The sequence below is a fragment of the Xiphophorus maculatus genome, chromosome 20, assembly GCF_002775205.1.
Source record: "Xiphophorus maculatus strain JP 163 A chromosome 20, X_maculatus-5.0-male, whole genome shotgun sequence".
Taxonomy (NCBI): Eukaryota; Metazoa; Chordata; class Actinopteri; order Cyprinodontiformes; family Poeciliidae; genus Xiphophorus; species Xiphophorus maculatus.
In genome coordinates, this window is record NC_036462.1 from 2,678,339 (window position 1) to 2,697,471 (window position 19,133).

The 19,133-nt window shown below is 43.1% G+C and overlaps 1 protein-coding gene across 1 annotated transcript; it reads right to left on the minus strand.

The window, feature by feature from the left end:
• Window positions 1–17,207: 17,207 nt before the first annotated feature.
• On the minus strand, window positions 17,208–18,998 carry LOC106700330 (tripartite motif-containing protein 35-like; the record flags this gene model as incomplete). The annotated part of the gene is made up of 2 exons (XM_023324639.1): window positions 18,711–18,998; window positions 17,208–18,631 (listed from the first exon to the last, which is right to left on the minus strand). A coding segment is annotated over exon 2 (1,407 nt), but the record flags the coding sequence as incomplete, so codon positions are not given.
• Between the last annotated feature and the right edge of the window lie 135 nt (window positions 18,999–19,133).

The window sequence follows — 19,133 nt, forward strand, 5'->3', positions numbered from 1 at the left end:
TGATCGGCTTCAAACTCGGTCAGTCTGATCATAAGGCATGTCTGATTTAAAGTTATCAAATTGGTGAGTTTTGGAGCATGTTGAAGGGGGGTTAGCAGGGGTCAAAGTTCACCTACACGCCATGAAACAGAAAACTCTTATATTTCCTATACAAAAACACATAGAGGGACCAAACTTTCAGTGATTGGTCGTCATCGGGTGTCCTAAGATACCCTGTGGTGAAATTTTTTTTTTACGTAGGCCACGCCCCCTGAGAGCAGGAAGTGTAATGTTTTACTGTGAACGGTCGCTATCTTAGCCCTTTGACCTAATCAACATGAAACTGTGTCCAGAGACAGAAGACATGTTGGTGTGTTGTGGATTCCAACCCCGACCGGCTGCGATGAAGCAGGTGGGCGTGGCGGCGTTGCGAACGCCATCGAATTTCGTTTGGCTCTAAATTCCACAGTTTCGGGGTGAGCTGCTCCAAACTCACTAGGATGGATCCTTATCCATCCCCGAACAGGAATCCATAGCGATATTTGGTGGGCGTGGCCTAATTTTTCTATAGCGACCCCTAGAGTATTTTAAATGAACAGCCCCAAGCCATGCTTAAACCTAGAATTACGAAACTTGGTACACATGTGTATCATGTCAGGACGTACAAAAAAGTCTCTTGGAGCCATGCTCTAAACCCAACAGGAAGTCGGCCATTTTGTATTGAAGGTCCATTTTGGACCTCGAGTTTGACGTTTACAGCCTTTGCATTTGATCGAACTCCTCCTAGGGATTTCGATTGATCGACTTCAAACTCGGTCAGTCTGATCATAAGGCATGTCTGATTTAAAGTTATCAAATTGGTGACTGTATGAGCTTGCTGAAGGGGGGTTACCAGGGGTCAAAGTTCAGCTACTCGCCATGAAACACGAAACTCTTATATTTCCTATATAAAAACACATAGAGGGACCAAACGTTCAGTGATTGATCGTCATCGGGTGTCCTAAAATACCCTGTGGTGAAATGATGACATCACTTAAGCCACGCCCCCTGAGAACAGGAAGTGTCATGTTTTACTGTGAACGGTCGCTATCTTAGCCCTTTGACCTAATCAACATGAAACTGTGTCCAGAGACAGAAAACATGTTGGTGTGTTGTGGATTCCAACCCCGGCCGGCTTTGACATAGCAGGTGGGCGTGGCGGCGAGGCGAAGTGACCTGTAACGCCGATGCCATACGTTTGCTTCTAGATTCCACATGTTTCGACCGAGCTGCACCAAACTTGGCCTGACTCATCCTGGTGTGATGCCTGACAATGCTATGTCATCATATTATGACGTCATCTAAGCCCCGCCCCCTCAGAATGAATTAGAGAGATCTTCTGTGTAATTACATAATAAACAGTCCATGTTCGTTGTTTGTAGGGCAATGCTGCCCTCTGCTGCCCACTGAAATAGTTTCATTATTTCAGTAATTCGACACCAGAGGGCAGCATTGCCCTACGGAATGAAAGTTCAATGTTGTAATGGAGGAAAAAATTAAATAATTAGTAATTCTAACACAAAAACTCACAGAGACACCAAACGTTCAGTGATTGATCATAATCGAGTGTCCAATAATATCCAATGGTCAAATGATGACATCACTTAGGCCCCGCCCCCTCGGAACAGGAAGTGCTATTTTATTACTTGGAAAGCTCTGTTTATGGCTCTCTTGACCTAATCAAGATGATTCGGATGATAAACTCTGTCAATGCTCGCTGCTGGCTGAACCGTGTGGGCGTGGCCAAACGGCGAATATCAGTCCCTCGCCATATGCATACGTTTGGCTCTAATTCACGCATGGATCATCCGATTGGCGCCAAACTGGATATGTATGACCTTTGTTCTGCTCTAAAAAGCCCGACGAGGTTGAAATGTAATTTGACTCCACTGCGCCCCCTAAGTTAATACATCGGCCGTATCTCCTCGACGCATCGACCGATCTGCACCAGATTTTTCCACAGTCGTCGGGGAGCGCCGCCGAACGCATTCACGCGTGTCGCCCGGTGGACGGGCGGGGAAAATGCGCGACAGCTCCTGCGGCGGCTGGCGGGCGGCGGTGCTGGAAACTGCGGCAGAGCTTCCGCGGTGGGGAGCGGGCTGCGGCTCTGGAAAACGCGCGAGAGCTTCTGCGGTGGCCGGAACCCCCGCGGTGGCCAATAGGCCGGAGCGGCGCTTGCTGCGAGGGCCGCCCGAGGCTGCTTGCAGCTTTAATTCATTTTATAACGTGACCTTCATGGCGAGGGTCATATATATATATATATATATATATATATATATATTGTCAAGAAAATCCGAGCTCATCCCACTTCCCCATGCTGGAGATTTTAGTTTAACAGTAATAATAAATAAAGTTATCTTTAAAATGAATCACTCAAGTGACATCAAGGCCCAACAGTAGACTTAAGTGTCAATAAAGTTAGTTTAACAGTAATAATAAATAAAGTTATCTTTAAAATGAATCACTCAAGTGATATCTAGGCCCAACAGTAGACTTAAGTGTCAATAAAATAAATCTGGTTGTGTGTGTTGTTTTTGTCTCATGCAAACTTTGCTTTAATTCTACTTTTTTCTATCTAATCATAAGAAACCATAGTCAGTCAGAAAGAGTCATTAAACAGGAAAAGCAGGTTTCCTGGAAAAAGAGGAAGTAAGTTCCAGCCTGCAGATTTATAAAAAATAGCTGAGACTATTCCTTATTTTAAATCATGAAAGTTTAAAGAATGAAATCTAAACATTTTGGTAATTTGATAAGATTCAAAGTAAAATACTTATATTAATATTGGTTTACTTGTAATAATATTTACACGAACATTTGTGGGAACACTTACAAGAAAAACAAGTAACTGTAACTTTGGCATCAAATAATTAGAATCATGTATTATTCTTGGTTTCTTTTCAGAAAAACATCTGTAATAACTCACATTAGGATTATAATAAGTATAATTAATAAGTTATGGTTATAAAATCATAAATGAATGATAAATCAGAGAAGCTGAAGAAAATAAATGTGATATAAGTTATGGTTATAAAATTATAAATGAATGCTAGATCAGAGAAGCTAAAGAAAATAAATGTGATATAAATGTGATTTTGACATTGAACTTGAAATGGTGTAAAAGGTGTAACTGCAATTAAACATCACTGATATGTTGGAGGTAGAGAGTAGGTGAAAAGTGAAAGGCAAGGAACTAACAGGAGAGCAGAGATGATCAACGCCTTATTTAGAGAGTAGGTGAAAGGTTGTGCAGGCAAGGGACATAGGAGGTTGAGCAACTCTGAGACATTAGCACAGACATCAGGACATAATGTCTGTAAGACAGTGATGGATATGAGATCATCTGTCTGAGCAGTCAGCCAATGAAACAAGCCCAGCAACAGTGCTAGCCAAAGAAACCCTATAAAAGGTGAGTGCAAAAGAGGAACCGTTCGTTGGATCCTCCGGGCAGCTTCGAGCCAAGAGATGGACAAAGAACTCTGCAGCTGAAGAAGAGCCGGGGCCACGGAGCCGAAGACTGTCCGGCCATGGGGACCAACCCGTCAGCCCCACAACCTGTGGCTTCAAATCGCACTTCTCTCATCGGCTGGGTTCAGACCCCAAAGACAAAGATGAAGACAAAGGCAAAGACAAAGAAGAAGAACTGGTGCCTTCCTTCCTGCCAGCACCAAGTCCTGTGTGACCTCACCATCCATGCGGAGAAGAAGCTCATCAGACCTACAGAGATTCCTGCCTTCGCCGATCAACATCTACCTCCTGCTGCAACACCTTCTTCATCATCAGACCTGCGGAGATCCTGGCCTTCATCGATCGGCGTCTTCCTCCTGCTGCAACACCTTCTTCATCATCAGACCTGCGGAGATCCTGGCCTTCATCGATCGGCGTCTTCCTCCTGCTGCAACACCTTCTTCATCATCAGACCTGCGGAGATCCTGGCCTTCATCGATCGGCGTCTTCCTCCTGCTGCAACACCTTCTTCATCATCAGACCTGCGGAGATCCTGGCCTTCATCGATCGGCGTCTTCCTCCTGCTGCAGCACCTTCTTCGTCGTCGTGCCAGGTCTGGGGTTCGAGGCGCCAGGCTCCGTCCGTCTCTCTCAAAGGTTCCTTTTTTAGTTCTCAGTGTCAGCAGTAGGGAAAGATAGACTAGATGATTGATTTTACTTATTTGATTATTTCTGCTACTGAATTAAGCTGTACTGACCCTTGCAAAACTGCCTTACTAATAAAATATTTAGCATAAAGAAAATCTAAAAGATGTTGTGGACATTCAGTTAATGAGTCACCTTAAAGTTCTTTGATGGTTGTAAAATAGCTATGATGTTTGATTCTGGAGAGGAAAAAGTTTAAAATGTTTTTAGGTTGCTGGTAGCCCAAATTTAAAACGTCATCCTTGGGACTCGCCCGAGTCACTAAAACCTACCTGGTTCAATAACAAATGCAAGTTGTAAAATAGAGAACGAGCGACCGTTAACAGGTGTGCTCTGTGAAACTAGTTGGCTGTAGGCTGCTCAGTCTGGCTAATTCACAGGGGGAAGAAGGGTGGGACACCTGGATGTTGGCCGTCAGAAACCAGGCGAATCGTTTCTCGAAACCAGCTTAAACAGAGTTTACTTCAGTTCTGGACAGGGTAAATCCCAGCAGATTTAGGAAACTCAATTAACCCGTTAGATGGAGAGCTGGTAGCACATCTCCCCTCTCAGGAGAGGAAGTAGAGAGTGAGAGAGTAGAGACAGAAAGGAGGGGGGGGGGTGTTGCGCAACAACAACAATATATATATTGTCAAGAAAATCCGAGCTCATCCCACTTCCCCATGCTGGAGATTTTAGTTTAACAGTAATAATAAATAAAGTTATCTTTAAAATGAATCACTCAAGTGACATCAAGGCCCAACAGTAGACTTAAGTGTCAATAAAGTTAGTTTAACAGTAATAATAAATAAAGTTATCTTTAAAATGAATCACTCAAGTGATATCTAGGCCCAACAGTAGACTTAAGTGTCAATAAAATAAATCTGGTTGTGTGTGTTGTTTTTGTCTCATGCAAACTTTGCTTTAATTTTACTTTTTTCTATCTAATCATAAGAAATCATAGTCAGTCAGAGAGAGTCATTAAACAGGAAAAGCAGGTTTCCTGGAAAAAGAGGAAGTAAGTTTCCAGCCTGCAGATTTATAAAAATAGCTGAGACTATTCTTTATTTCAAAGGTAAAGTTTTAAAGAATGAAATCTAAACATTTTTGAGTAATTGGATAAGATTCAAAGTAAAATACTTATATTAATATTGGTTTACTTGTAATAATACTTACACTTACATTTGTGGGAACAGTTACAAGAAAAACAAGTAACTGTAACTTTGGCATCAAATAATTAGAATCATGTATTATCCTTGGTTTCTTTTCAGAAAAACATCTGTAATAACTCACATTAGGATTATAATAAGTATAATTAATAAGTTATGGTTATAAAATCATAAATTAATGATAAATCAGAGAAGCTGAAGAAAATAAATGTGATATAAGTTATGGTTATAAAATTATAAATGAATGCTAAATCAGAGAAGCTAAAGAAAATAAATGTGATATAAATGTGATTTTGACATTGAACTTGAAATGGTGTAAAAGGTGTAACTGCAATTAAACATCACTGATATGTTGGAGGTAGAGAGTAGGTGAAAGGTGAAAGGCAAGGAACTAACAGGAGAGCAGAGATGATCAACGCCTTATTTAGAGAGTAGGTGAAAGGTTGTGCAGGCAATGGACATAGGAGGTTGAGCAACTCTGAGACATTAGCACAGACATCAGGAAATGTCTGTAAGACAGTGATGGATATGAGATCATCTGTCTAAGCAGTCAGAAACCCTATAAAAGGTGAGTGCAAAAGAGGAACCGTTCGTTGGATCCTCCGGGCAGCTTCGAGCCAAGATCGAGATGGACAAAGAACTCTGCAGCTGAAGAAGAGCCGGGGCCACGGAGCCGAAGACTGTCCGGCCATGGGGACCAACCCGTCAGCCCTACAACCTGTGGCTTCAAATCGCACTTCTCTCATCGGCTGGGTTCAGACCCCAAAGACAAAGATGAAGACAAAGGCAAAGACAAAGAAGAAGAACTGGTGCCTTCCTTCCTGCCAGCACCAAGTCCTGTGTGACCTCACCATCCATGCGGAGAGGAGGCTCATCAGACCTACAGAGATTCCTGCCTTCGCTGATCAACATCTTCCTCCTGCTGCAACACCTTCTTCATCATCAGACCTGCGGAGATCCTGGCCTTCATCGATCGGCGTCTTCCTCCTGCTGCAACACCTTCTTCATCATCAGACCTGCGGAGATCCTGGCCTTCATCGATCGGCGTCTTCCTCCTGCTGCAACACCTTCTTCATCATCAGACCTGCGGAGATCCTGGCCTTCATCGATCGGCGTCTTCCTCCTGCTGCAGCACCTTCTTCGTCGTCGTGCCAGGTCTGGGGTTCGAGGCGCCAGGCTCCGTCCGTCTCTCTCAAAGGTTCCTTTTTTAGTTTTCAGTGTCAGCAGTAGGGAAAGATAGACTAGATGATTGATTTTACTTATTTGATTATTTCTGCTACTGAATTAAGCTGTACTGACCCTTGCAAAAATGCCTTACTAATAAAATATTTAGCATAAAGAAAATCTAAAAGATGTTGTGGACATTCAGTTAATGAGTCACCTTAAAGTTCTTTGATGGTTGTAAAATAGCTGTGATGTTTGATTCTGGAGAGGAAAAAGTTTAAAATGTTTTTAAGTTGCTGGTAGCCCAAATTTAAAACGTCATCCTTGGGACTCGCCCGAGTCACTAAAACCTACCTGGTTCAATAACAAATGCAAGTTGTAAAATAAGAGAACGAGCGACCGTTAACAGGTGTGCTCTGTGAAACTAGTTGGCTGTAGGCTGCTCAGTCTGGCTAATTCACAGAGGGAAGAAGGGTGAGACACCTGGATGTAGGCCGTTAAAAATCAGGTGAATCGTTTCTCGAAACCAGCTTAAACAGAGTTTACTTCAGTTCTGGACAGGGTAAATCCCGGCAGATTTAGGAAACTCAATTAACCCGTTAGATGGAGAGCTGGTAGCACATCTCCCCTCTCAGAAGAGGAAGCAGAGAGTGAGACAGTAGAGACAGAAAGGAGGGGGGGGGTGTTGCGCAACAACAAGTGGCGCCCGAACAGGGACTCGACTAACGGAGTAGGAGGGCCCTATGCCAAGTCAGTAAAAACAGATGTGAGGATCTGAATAGCTCACTTGGTTTGTTAACTCTTAAGGAATAGAGTTAATGGTGACTGATATGGCCGTCAGTCACAACCCTTGCAGTAACTGTATGGCATACAGGTGAGGGAAAGCTTCTACTGAGGATAGATGACCGGATCCAGACAGTGAAGCTAGTAGCCAACATAGTCTAGACCCATCCCTGCTCGAGAGCGCAAAGAGAGGCTTTGGGGGATAGACAACTCGAACCGACAGAGAGACGGAGTGATGGATGATCACTTCGAGGAGGAAAATCTGGGGAAGAAACCGGAGGAAGCCGGCCGCCCAGATCGTTTGGAGAAAGAGGAGACCTCAACAGAACTGCATCAGTTTCTGCACAGCTACTGTGACTCAGACCTGAAGCAAGTGGGGAAGTTGGTTCCAAGAATGAGGAACTGAAACATCAACCCCTGACAAAGAAAAGTTGGCTCACTCTTGCTGGAGTGGATCGTGATGTCATGTTGACAAGAAAAGAAAAGACCAGCCTGCAAGCATGCACAAGAAACAGAGAAAAGTATCATCAGCTGACGATGGATGAGGAAGCACACCGCGTCCTCCACTGCAGCCATCGAGAAGACATCCGGCAACAGAGGAACAAACACCAGCAGCTGACATCATCACACAGACGCAGACATGGTTAAAGACATCCTGCTGGACCCGGAGCTTGAAATTGAGCCAGCACAACCCACCAGTAAGAAACGACCGCAAGCGACATCTGAGAAGCCAGGACAACTGGAAGGGGCAATCTACACCGATGGATCCAGAAAGGGGTCCGACCAGTCGGCATACTGGGGATTTATTCTGAAGCAAGACGGCAAAGAGAGATGCCGTCAGAAAGGAAAAGCTCCCGGTAGTGCTCAAGCCGGAGAAGTAACGGCAGTACTGGAAGGATTGCTGGAGCTGGTGAAAAGGAAAATCAAGAGTGCCAGGTTAGTAACTGACAGTTACTACTGTGCTCAGGCCCTTAGAGAGGACTTGGCCATTTGGGAAGAAAATGGTTTCGAGACTGCAAAGGGCAAGCCCGTGGCACACAAAGATTTGTGGAAGAAGAAAGCAGAACTGAGGCTCCGCCCGAAACTTGAGGTGCAGCGACAAGGCGCACACCTGAGAAGAAGCCCTATGGAGGGGCAAAGATGACGACCTTTCGTGCCACTAAGAAAGGTTGTCTCTGCCGGTGTCGAGGTGGGACAGAACACCTAAGGACAGGTGGTCCTAGAGTAGCACGGGGACCAGGTAGTACGGTGCGTGCATAAGGCCCTCGAATATGCAGGCGTGCTACACCCCCGTGAAGAACTGAGCAAGCAGGACTGCTGGATGTCCCTTCAGCCCATCCGATGCAGCTGTGTGACTTTGAGGTATGTGGTCGATACGCAGGGCACCCAGGGCAGCGGATGGAAGGTTTGTTCATCAAGAGCACAGTCCCATGGGGTTCAGTCTGCATGGATGTAGCAGAGCCAATGGGGATAACAGGAAAGAGAGGTGAGAAGTACCTCTTGGTGCTGATGGACACAGTGACAACTGCTAGAAGAGCAGGTCTTCCCCTGCAGAGGAACTCCGTTCACGTCACAGAAAGCAGGGAGGCGAAGACACTTCTCCTTTTTGCTCAGAGAAGGAAAAGGGAAGTTGCAGCTCAAAGTGTCACTGAAAACAGGGCAGAGAGTTTGGATTAAAGCTCAAGATCGGCCTGCAACTACGGTGATCAAGCTGAGATTCAACGCCCAAGATTTTGTAAAGTAAGTACTGAACTTCAACACAGTACTACTGATGAAGAAAGGGGTCCATGAGGAAGCAGTGCTCAAGCCAGTTCTTAGCTACAGCAAACCAGAACATTACGAGACGATGGCCAGAGAATCAAGCACCATGCCATCCTACAGTAGACTGGCCACTATTACAGGAAGGTTGCCGTTCAAAGAACAACTTCAAGGCTTTGGACTGGGAGGGCCGTGAAGAAATTGGATTATGCTAAAGAAGAACTCCTGTCACCACCTGATGGATTAAAATGGAAAAGGATCATGATTACGGATAAAGCGTCATGATGCTTATGCTTTTTGCTTTGCTCTGCTGAACAGCCAGAATTTTTTTTTTTTTTTGTTTGAGGCCTTCTGTCTCAGCCCATCTTCCCTAAAGAACCATCCCACATCCTGAAGAACCGACAGTTCATCCAGCGAAGGTTCCTGTAGAAGAATCAGAGCGATCCAAGTTTTCTTCGACATTCATCACCTCATGGGGGAAATCAAAACTCCAAGGAGGGGGTGTCAAGAGAAGTGGAGTTTTGATGACTACACTGAGCCCTCTGTGACAACTGAGGATGAAGAATCTGCATCTTCACATCCCAGACGAACATCTTCTCTTTCCAGGGGATGAGGACGGCGAACTGCAGGAGGGTGATGGACTCCCAGCATGTGAAAGGTCTGACCTCGTGGAGGGGGTGTCAAGAAAATCCGAGCTCATCCCACTTCCCCATGCTGGAGATTTTAGTTTAACAGTAATAATAAATAAAGTTATCTTTAAAATGAATCACTCAAGTGACATCAAGGCCCAACAGTAGACTTAAGTGTCAATAAAGTTAGTTTAACAGTAATAATAAATAAAGTTATCTTTAAAATGAATCACTCAAGTGATATCTAGGCCCAACAGTAGACTTAAGTGTCAATAAAATAAATCTGGTTGTGTGTGTTGTTTTTGTCTCATGCAAACTTTGCTTTAATTTTACTTTTTTCTATCTAATCATAAGAAATCATAGTCAGTCAGAGAGAGTCATTAAACAGGAAAAGCAGGTTTCCTGGAAAAAGAGGAAGTAAGTTTCCAGCCTGCAGATTTATAAAAATAGCTGAGACTATTCTTTATTTCAAAGGTAAAGTTTTAAAGAATGAAATCTAAACATTTTTGAGTAATTGGATAAGATTCAAAGTAAAATACTTATATTAATATTGGTTTACTTGTAATAATACTTACACTTACATTTGTGGGAACAGTTACAAGAAAAACAAGTAACTGTAACTTTGGCATCAAATAATTAGAATCATGTATTATCCTTGGTTTCTTTTCAGAAAAACATCTGTAATAACTCACATTAGGATTATAATAAGTATAATTAATAAGTTATGGTTATAAAATCATAAATTAATGATAAATCAGAGAAGCTGAAGAAAATAAATGTGATATAAGTTATGGTTATAAAATTATAAATGAATGCTAAATCAGAGAAGCTAAAGAAAATAAATGTGATATAAATGTGATTTTGACATTGAACTTGAAATGGTGTAAAAGGTGTAACTGCAATTAAACATCACTGATATGTTGGAGGTAGAGAGTAGGTGAAAGGTGAAAGGCAAGGAACTAACAGGAGAGCAGAGATGATCAACGCCTTATTTAGAGAGTAGGTGAAAGGTTGTGCAGGCAATGGACATAGGAGGTTGAGCAACTCTGAGACATTAGCACAGACATCAGGAAATGTCTGTAAGACAGTGATGGATATGAGATCATCTGTCTAAGCAGTCAGAAACCCTATAAAAGGTGAGTGCAAAAGAGGAACCGTTCGTTGGATCCTCCGGGCAGCTTCGAGCCAAGATCGAGATGGACAAAGAACTCTGCAGCTGAAGAAGAGCCGGGGCCACGGAGCCGAAGACTGTCCGGCCATGGGGACCAACCCGTCAGCCCTACAACCTGTGGCTTCAAATCGCACTTCTCTCATCGGCTGGGTTCAGACCCCAAAGACAAAGATGAAGACAAAGGCAAAGACAAAGAAGAAGAACTGGTGCCTTCCTTCCTGCCAGCACCAAGTCCTGTGTGACCTCACCATCCATGCGGAGAGGAGGCTCATCAGACCTACAGAGATTCCTGCCTTCGCTGATCAACATCTTCCTCCTGCTGCAACACCTTCTTCATCATCAGACCTGCGGAGATCCTGGCCTTCATCGATCGGCGTCTTCCTCCTGCTGCAACACCTTCTTCATCATCAGACCTGCGGAGATCCTGGCCTTCATCGATCGGCGTCTTCCTCCTGCTGCAACACCTTCTTCATCATCAGACCTGCGGAGATCCTGGCCTTCATCGATCGGCGTCTTCCTCCTGCTGCAGCACCTTCTTCGTCGTCGTGCCAGGTCTGGGGTTCGAGGCGCCAGGCTCCGTCCGTCTCTCTCAAAGGTTCCTTTTTTAGTTTTCAGTGTCAGCAGTAGGGAAAGATAGACTAGATGATTGATTTTACTTATTTGATTATTTCTGCTACTGAATTAAGCTGTACTGACCCTTGCAAAAATGCCTTACTAATAAAATATTTAGCATAAAGAAAATCTAAAAGATGTTGTGGACATTCAGTTAATGAGTCACCTTAAAGTTCTTTGATGGTTGTAAAATAGCTGTGATGTTTGATTCTGGAGAGGAAAAAGTTTAAAATGTTTTTAAGTTGCTGGTAGCCCAAATTTAAAACGTCATCCTTGGGACTCGCCCGAGTCACTAAAACCTACCTGGTTCAATAACAAATGCAAGTTGTAAAATAAGAGAACGAGCGACCGTTAACAGGTGTGCTCTGTGAAACTAGTTGGCTGTAGGCTGCTCAGTCTGGCTAATTCACAGAGGGAAGAAGGGTGAGACACCTGGATGTAGGCCGTTAAAAATCAGGTGAATCGTTTCTCGAAACCAGCTTAAACAGAGTTTACTTCAGTTCTGGACAGGGTAAATCCCGGCAGATTTAGGAAACTCAATTAACCCGTTAGATGGAGAGCTGGTAGCACATCTCCCCTCTCAGAAGAGGAAGCAGAGAGTGAGACAGTAGAGACAGAAAGGAGGGGGGGGGTGTTGCGCAACAACAAGATATATATATATATATATATATATATATATATATATATATATATATATATATATATATATATCTAATGGAGGAATAGCTCCCAAGCAAAAGTTTTATATTATATAATGTTGAATGTGAATTGTTCATGTATGTTTTATTTGTAAACAAATGCGGAAAATGGTAATAAACAGTTAAATGATAAATATTAAGTAATTATTGACTGAAAACAAGCTCACATCTTTCTGAAAAGATAGTTGTCAGTTAATTTTGTTTTCATTAAAGTGAAAGAAGACATTTACACTGGAAACTAAACCTAAAAAGTGGGGTCCGGAGCTCCCCCGAGGGTATGAAAATGATATCCAGAATCTATGGAGTGAAAATAGTGTGAAAAAGATTTGTGTGTGCGTAAAAAGATTTGTGCGTGCGTAACAGGGTTTGTGCGTGCGTAAAAAGATTTGTGCGTGCGTAAAAAGATTTGTGCGTGCGTAACAGGGTTTGTGTGTGCGTAAAAAGATTTGTGCGTGCGTAACAGGGTTTGTGCGTGCGTAAAAAGATTTGTGCGTGCGTAAAAAGATTTGTGCGTGCGTAAAAAGATTTGTGCGTGCGTAAAAAGATTTGTGCGTGCGTAACAGGGTTTGTGCGTGTGTAAAAAGATTTGTGCGTGTGTAAAAAGATTTGTGCGTGCGTAACAGGGTTTGTGCGTGTGTAAAAAGATTTGTGCGTGTGTAAAAAGATTTGTGCGTGTGTAAAAAGATTTGTGCGTGCGTAACAGGGTTTGTGCGTGTGTAAAAAGATTTGTGCGTGTGTAAAAAGATTTGTGCGTGTGTAACAGGGTTTGTGCGTGCGTAACAGGATTTGTGCGTGTGTAAAAAGATTTGTGCGTGCGTAACAGGATTTGTGCGTGTGTAAAAAGATTTGTGCGTGCGTAACAGGATTTGTGCGTGCGTAACAGGGTTTGTGCGTGCGTAACAGGATTTGTGCGTGTGTAAAAAGATTTGTGCGTGCGTAACAGGATTTGTGCGTGCGTAACAGGGTTTGTAAACCTTAAAAATAAAATACATGTTGAAAAAGTACACACAAATCACCTGGTACGCACACACAAAACTGCAGTTACACACAAATCCGGTTACGAGTGCACAACTATTTTTGAGACTCATTTCATGCCTCGGTGGAAGCTCCAAGATTTGTATGTAGATGGTGCGTTTACATGCTAGTAAAAGCTGGGACATCTGAGTTTTCTTCGGAACTGTTTCTTTTTTTAATAGTTCAATACGTATTTCTCTCTTTACTTGTCTCGTGGCTTAGACATATTTTTGTGAGAGAAAAATACATACGTCATTACACCCATGTCTACTTTTTAATACTATAAGATTGTTTATATATGAATCCGCATTTGGGACCTATACAACTGTAATTACTTGGGTAAAAAATTCAACCACTAGGTGGTGGAAGTTTATTCCGCTCTGACTGGGAAAAGCCTTCATTCAAACTGAGAGAAGAAACAAGAGAATGGCGGGTCAGCCGAGTGATGGTGTTCGTGGTCTACCGTCCGAAGTAAGTGGAAGTTAAAATTTGCACGTTTTACTGACCGTTGTAATGCGTATTTTTTTAGATTATTTCAGATTACGTTTTACGTTTCAAGTAGTTCGACCCAAAGTTCTCGCCCTTCTATGTTAGCAATATCTCATGTCTACGTTAGCTAAGCTACTATTAGTCCTCGATTAACATCATTAATAGTATCATAAATATTATAACTTTGGGTCGAACTACTTGAAACGTAAAACGTAATCTGAAATAATCTAAAAAATACGCATTACACCGCATTACATTGGCTAGTAAATAAAATCAAAATATCAAACCTTTAATTAAAACTTGAATTTGGGGTCATATTATGTTAAAGACTTGCATCAGTTTATAGACAATATATTTTGTCTCAATATTTCAGGAATTGACTACATCAGACGGCAGATGGGAGAACCTGCCCTGCCTAGCAACCGTTACCATGCTGCTGACAATGAGTATGAAAACGTCAAATTCACTTGAAGTTTTAGCTCGGCTGAATGAAGACGAGTGAAGAAAATTCACAGAGTGAAGTGGATGTCAGACCTACGGTCCCTTTGTGGAACCCCGGATTACAGAAAGAGGAACTTTATCAGCGAACATCTTTGGAAAGTGATGGAAAAAGCTGCAGACGGACCAATACTTACTTTTGCTTTTAATTTTGAGAAAACCTGGAGAATTAGATGTTTATATCAGTATTGTTTCTTTTGCTCTGTAGTTCAGTAGTTCTTTGTGTTTCTAGTTATGCTTTTCTTAGTTAGTCTTTGCCACTAGTTTTATTTTGTTTCTTTAGTCTGGTTATTCTTTAGTGATAGATTTTTTTGTGAACGCTCCCTCGCCCCTGTCTCTCTCTACTCAGTTGGACTTTCTCCCCTCACACCTGCGATCAGTTTGTCAATCAGTTCTTTGTTCAGAAATCAACCTCCCAATACTTAAGTTTTGAATTTCATCATTATTTTTATTAAATCATCAAATTCAGTTGCTGCCTCTGTTTCTCTGCATTTGGATCCTACAGCTTCACCAACCTACAACGTTTTTCATACAGCTAATATGAATCTGCCAGAGATTTACATATGAAAGTCTTCCAGCCCAGATGTTTACATTCGGAATGATTACTGTCTCTTTAAAGAATGAGGGAAAGCTCAAACTTCATCATTGTCCTTTATATTGTGGAGGAGTCATATTCCAGATTTAATAGAAAATCACAAACATTCATCATTCAGGTGTGGATTCTGGATAACCCGACTCATCATGACAGAGAAGGGAGACACATATTTCCAGAAATAATTTCTAACAAACCCAATGGATCCAGATGTTATCTGTGAATATTAACTCAGAAACTAGAAAATTCCTGAGGAAATGTAACCGGGGCCTGCCAAAGTGTGCCCGTCGGTTTGGACCCAGTGTTCTGATGCTAAACATGAGCATCAATGCTAAGCTTAGCTCAAAATTCCAAAGTAGCATGTGGAGAATCACAAGAATGTTGACTAACCTGGACTTGCACCATTCAGTATGATAAAGTAAGTGTATCAGCTAAAATTAGCCAAAATGCTAATGTTAGCGTGATTTCTGTCAGTAGCATGTGGGGCATCACTAGCATGTTGTCTATACTTGACTTACTCCATTCAGCACACTAAACATGGCTAATAAGTCAAAAAAATAGTTAATAGATCATTTAAGCTAAAAGGCTAATGCTAATGAAATGCCTTGCTGCACCAGGCAGTTCCCTAACCTGAGAGAAAAAGATGATGCAGAATAATATTATTGCACCGCCTACGGTGGTGCACTAACTTGGGGGGAATATTGAGGCTTTTATTTTGACATTTTCAGTAAGCTTCATTTCAAAGGGCCAAACTAATCCCATGTGTGATAGTGGTTTGTTAAATCAGTCACATAAAGCCAAAAACAGCAATTACATGATGTAAAAATTGTCAAGGCTTTTATTTTGAAATTGCGCAAGGCAGCTCCCTAACCTGAGAGAAAAATATAATGCATGCTAATATTATTGCACCGCCTATGGCGGTGCATTAACCTGAGGGGGATATTGAGGCTTTTATTTTGAAAAAAAACGTAATGACCACACTAATTAAAAGTGTTTGGGTTAAATCCGTTATTTACTGGCCAAAACAGCCTGTAGCTCTAAATGGCAACTCAGCCCTCTGTTTTAACTGAGTGTTGATTAGAACTACAGTGATGCGTATTTGTAGTCCTAACCAGCAGCCAATCCCCTCCTGTGTTCCGTTGCTATGGTTATCAATCCTCTGCTAACTGTCCAGTGTGTGTGAGAGAAAGGTGGAGAAAAAATTCTATCTTTGTGAGACACCCCATTGGTTTATATGGAAAAAGCAGCCTGAACAACTCCTTGCCGTTCAGGAACCGAGAGACGTATTGGAAAACCGTTTGAAGCATATGAGAGAGCTATTTGTCGTCTATAAAGAGACTTTCTATTGGGTGTAGAACAATAGGTGCCTGCCCATAGTAATGCATGGAGGCAGTGACTCCATGCATTACTATGCCTCCATGCATAGTGGAGGCATTACTATGGGCAGGCCCCAATAAAGTTTATGAGTCTTGTATCATGAAAAACACGAAGCAGTGAAGAACTGAACCCAAGTCTCAGAGTTTCAACTAAAGTATTCAATCCAAATCAATTTTGTTAAAAAAACAAAGGTTTTACACCCAGAAACTGAGATCAGTTTATCATAAACAACATTTCAGCAGCTTCACAGCATCTGGGGAAAAGATGTTTCTCATCCAGGTGGACAGTCCATGTGCAAGGTTGTTGGGGACACGCAGGTCTCCGTCGCTCCATTGACTCTGGTACATGTTCCAGAAATGTTCCTGCTTCTCTGGCAGGAAGTCAGTCTGCTCTCCACCAATCAGCTGTAGAAGCAATTCCTAATGTTGGAGACCAACCCGTCCTTTCTGCCACCTGGTGTTGGAGATGTGAACCCCAAGGTATGTGAGCCTGGTGACCATCTCCACTGCTGTGCTAAAGATGTTGAGGATGAACCTGGAAAGTCGACTGCTGGTGAAGAAGTCCATCAGTGGGCTGAGGACACAGTGTTCAAGATGACAGATGAAGATGTCCAGTTTGTTAAGAAGTCCAACATCCAGTTACAGAGTCAAGAACCAGAACATCAGTCCAGTTTTAAACTGATCAATAAAGTTTCATTTGGACTTTTTGATCTTCATGCTGAAAACCTCAGAGCTGCTGTTTGACCGCTGAGATCTTCATTGGTAAGTTTTACTTTACACAAAGTGCTGATGTACGGAAACATCTTGTCAGTGAAGGTGTGTCTGAAAGTGTGTATGTTTGTGTTAGTATCCAGATCAAAGGACGATAGCTTTCCTCTGTCCCAGTCCAGATTCACTCTGATCCTCTGGAGTTTCTTCTGGACTGAGAGAAATGTGGGAGGAGCTGGAGGAGACCATGTTTTGTATTTTTCTTCATAGAAACACAGAAGCAACAATCCAGACTCTATCTTTCCCTCTGTCAGGATCTGTGTTTTTCTGTGTGTTTATTTTGAGTTTCATGTGTATCTGTGTCTCCGTGTTGTCCTGTCTCCCTTTGATTAGTCCCCAGGTGTTTCTCGTTCCCTGATTACCTCTTGTGTATTTAGTGTCACCTGTGTCTCTGTGTCTTTGTCGGGTCCTTGTCGGTATTTGCCGCTCTTGGCGTTAGTTAGTTCCATGTGCCCAGTCTGTTTTCTCGTCCCTCGTTTACCGGTTGCTACCGGCGTCGAGCCCTGGCTTGAGCTCGGCCGTGCTGCCCGGCTTTGGGACCGTTTTGGGGCTGTGTTTATTTCCTGGATTACTATTAAACCACCATATCTCATCTCATCCTGAGCCTGCTGCGTTTTCCTCACCACCATACACCACCATTTCATGACACCCTCCCTCTGGACAGACTCTGCTATCACACCAAGTTCCAAGTCTCCACCATCTCCAACATCAACATCCCAGCTGTGCTTCCCTGAGTTAAAGCCTTCAGAGCTCAGGACCGACCACTCGACCTCAAATCTCTCTGGATTATAAGGAAGTTGCTGTTCCTCTCCTAGAGTCAAACTGGTCAGATCTTCAGTCAGGTGGAGTCCTGGATGAGCCGTGTTTGGGTCCAGAACCAGAGGAGTGTAGGTCACCATGTCCTTCATGTTGCTCCAGATGTTGAAGGCCAGGTTGCCCAGATGTTTGGCCTGGTCTATCAGAGCTCCTGAGGGCAGCTGTGGATCCTCCAGCAGGGGGCAGCGCTGGACTCTTTCCACTGCAGCCTTGTAGTTGAGCAGGAATGAGACGTCTTCAGCTCTCAGCTCCTCCTCTGTGGCTCTGACTGTGTCTGAAAGAGCTGCTATCTCTCTGCTCAGAGCCTCCATCTTCTCCTTCATCATCCCTCTCTTCTGCTCCTCTTCCTCCCTCAGTGCAGCCAGCCTGGCCTCCTCTTCCTCTGCTAGAAACTGATGAAGCTGCTTAAACTGCTCCATAATCTGTCTCTCTGTGTGTCGGGCCTGGACCGTCAGGTGTTCTGCTGTTTTATTAAACTTCTCTTTAATTTCCTTCCTGAGCTCCAGTTTCTTCTTTAAAGGCTCCAGAGTTTCTTGAAGTTTCTCTCTGTGATGCTGAGCAGCTTCATCAATGTGTCTGAATCTGTGGTTGGTGTGTTTTTCTGAATCTCTGCAGATGGAGCAAATGGGATCTCGATGGTTCAGACAGAAGAGTTTGAGTTTCTCAGCGTGCAGACTGCAGAGATCCTCTGAAAGTCTCTGATCTCTCTGCTGTAAGAAAGTCTCACACAGGTTCTTCAGAACCAGATTTAAAGGTGGATCAGACCTTGAAGATCTCCTCTTACAAACTGGACAATCTCTTGATGGTTTCTCTCCCCACCAGCTCTTCAGAGATTCCTTACAGAAGCTGTGGCTACATGACAGAACAAGCGGATCCTTAAAGACGTCCTGACAGACTGAACAGCAGAGATCCTCCTCTAACCTGGAAGCCATTTTGTCTTTGAATGAAGCTGAAAACAGAGAAGGTCCAGTCAGTCACGGCTCCCTCTCTCTACTAACTTCCCTCAAAGTGTTCTTGGTCCAACTCACCTTCAGTGTGAGCAGCTTGAAGCAGCAGAGTTGGAGGTTTCCACTTTTCTCTCCTGCAGCTGGACTCACTGAGAGGAAGCTGCTAGTTTGGTCTGAAGGTGAATCTGATTGTCTGGGAGTCTCTGCAGGAAACAACGATCACAAACTGTTTCCTGCTTTAGTTCACCCAGCTGGGGGCAGAGCTTAAACCTGTCAAACTTGCTGCCTCACACATAATTGATGTGGTAAATAAATGGTAAATGGACTGAACTTATATAGCGCTTTTCCAGTCATTTTTGAACACTCAAAGCGCTTTACACTAGAGTCACATTCACCCAGTCGCACTCACAAACACGCACACATTTATACACCGATACGCAGATCGGTAGGCAATTTGGGGTCAAGTGCCTTGCCCAGAGGCACATCGACATGTGGCAGGAGGAA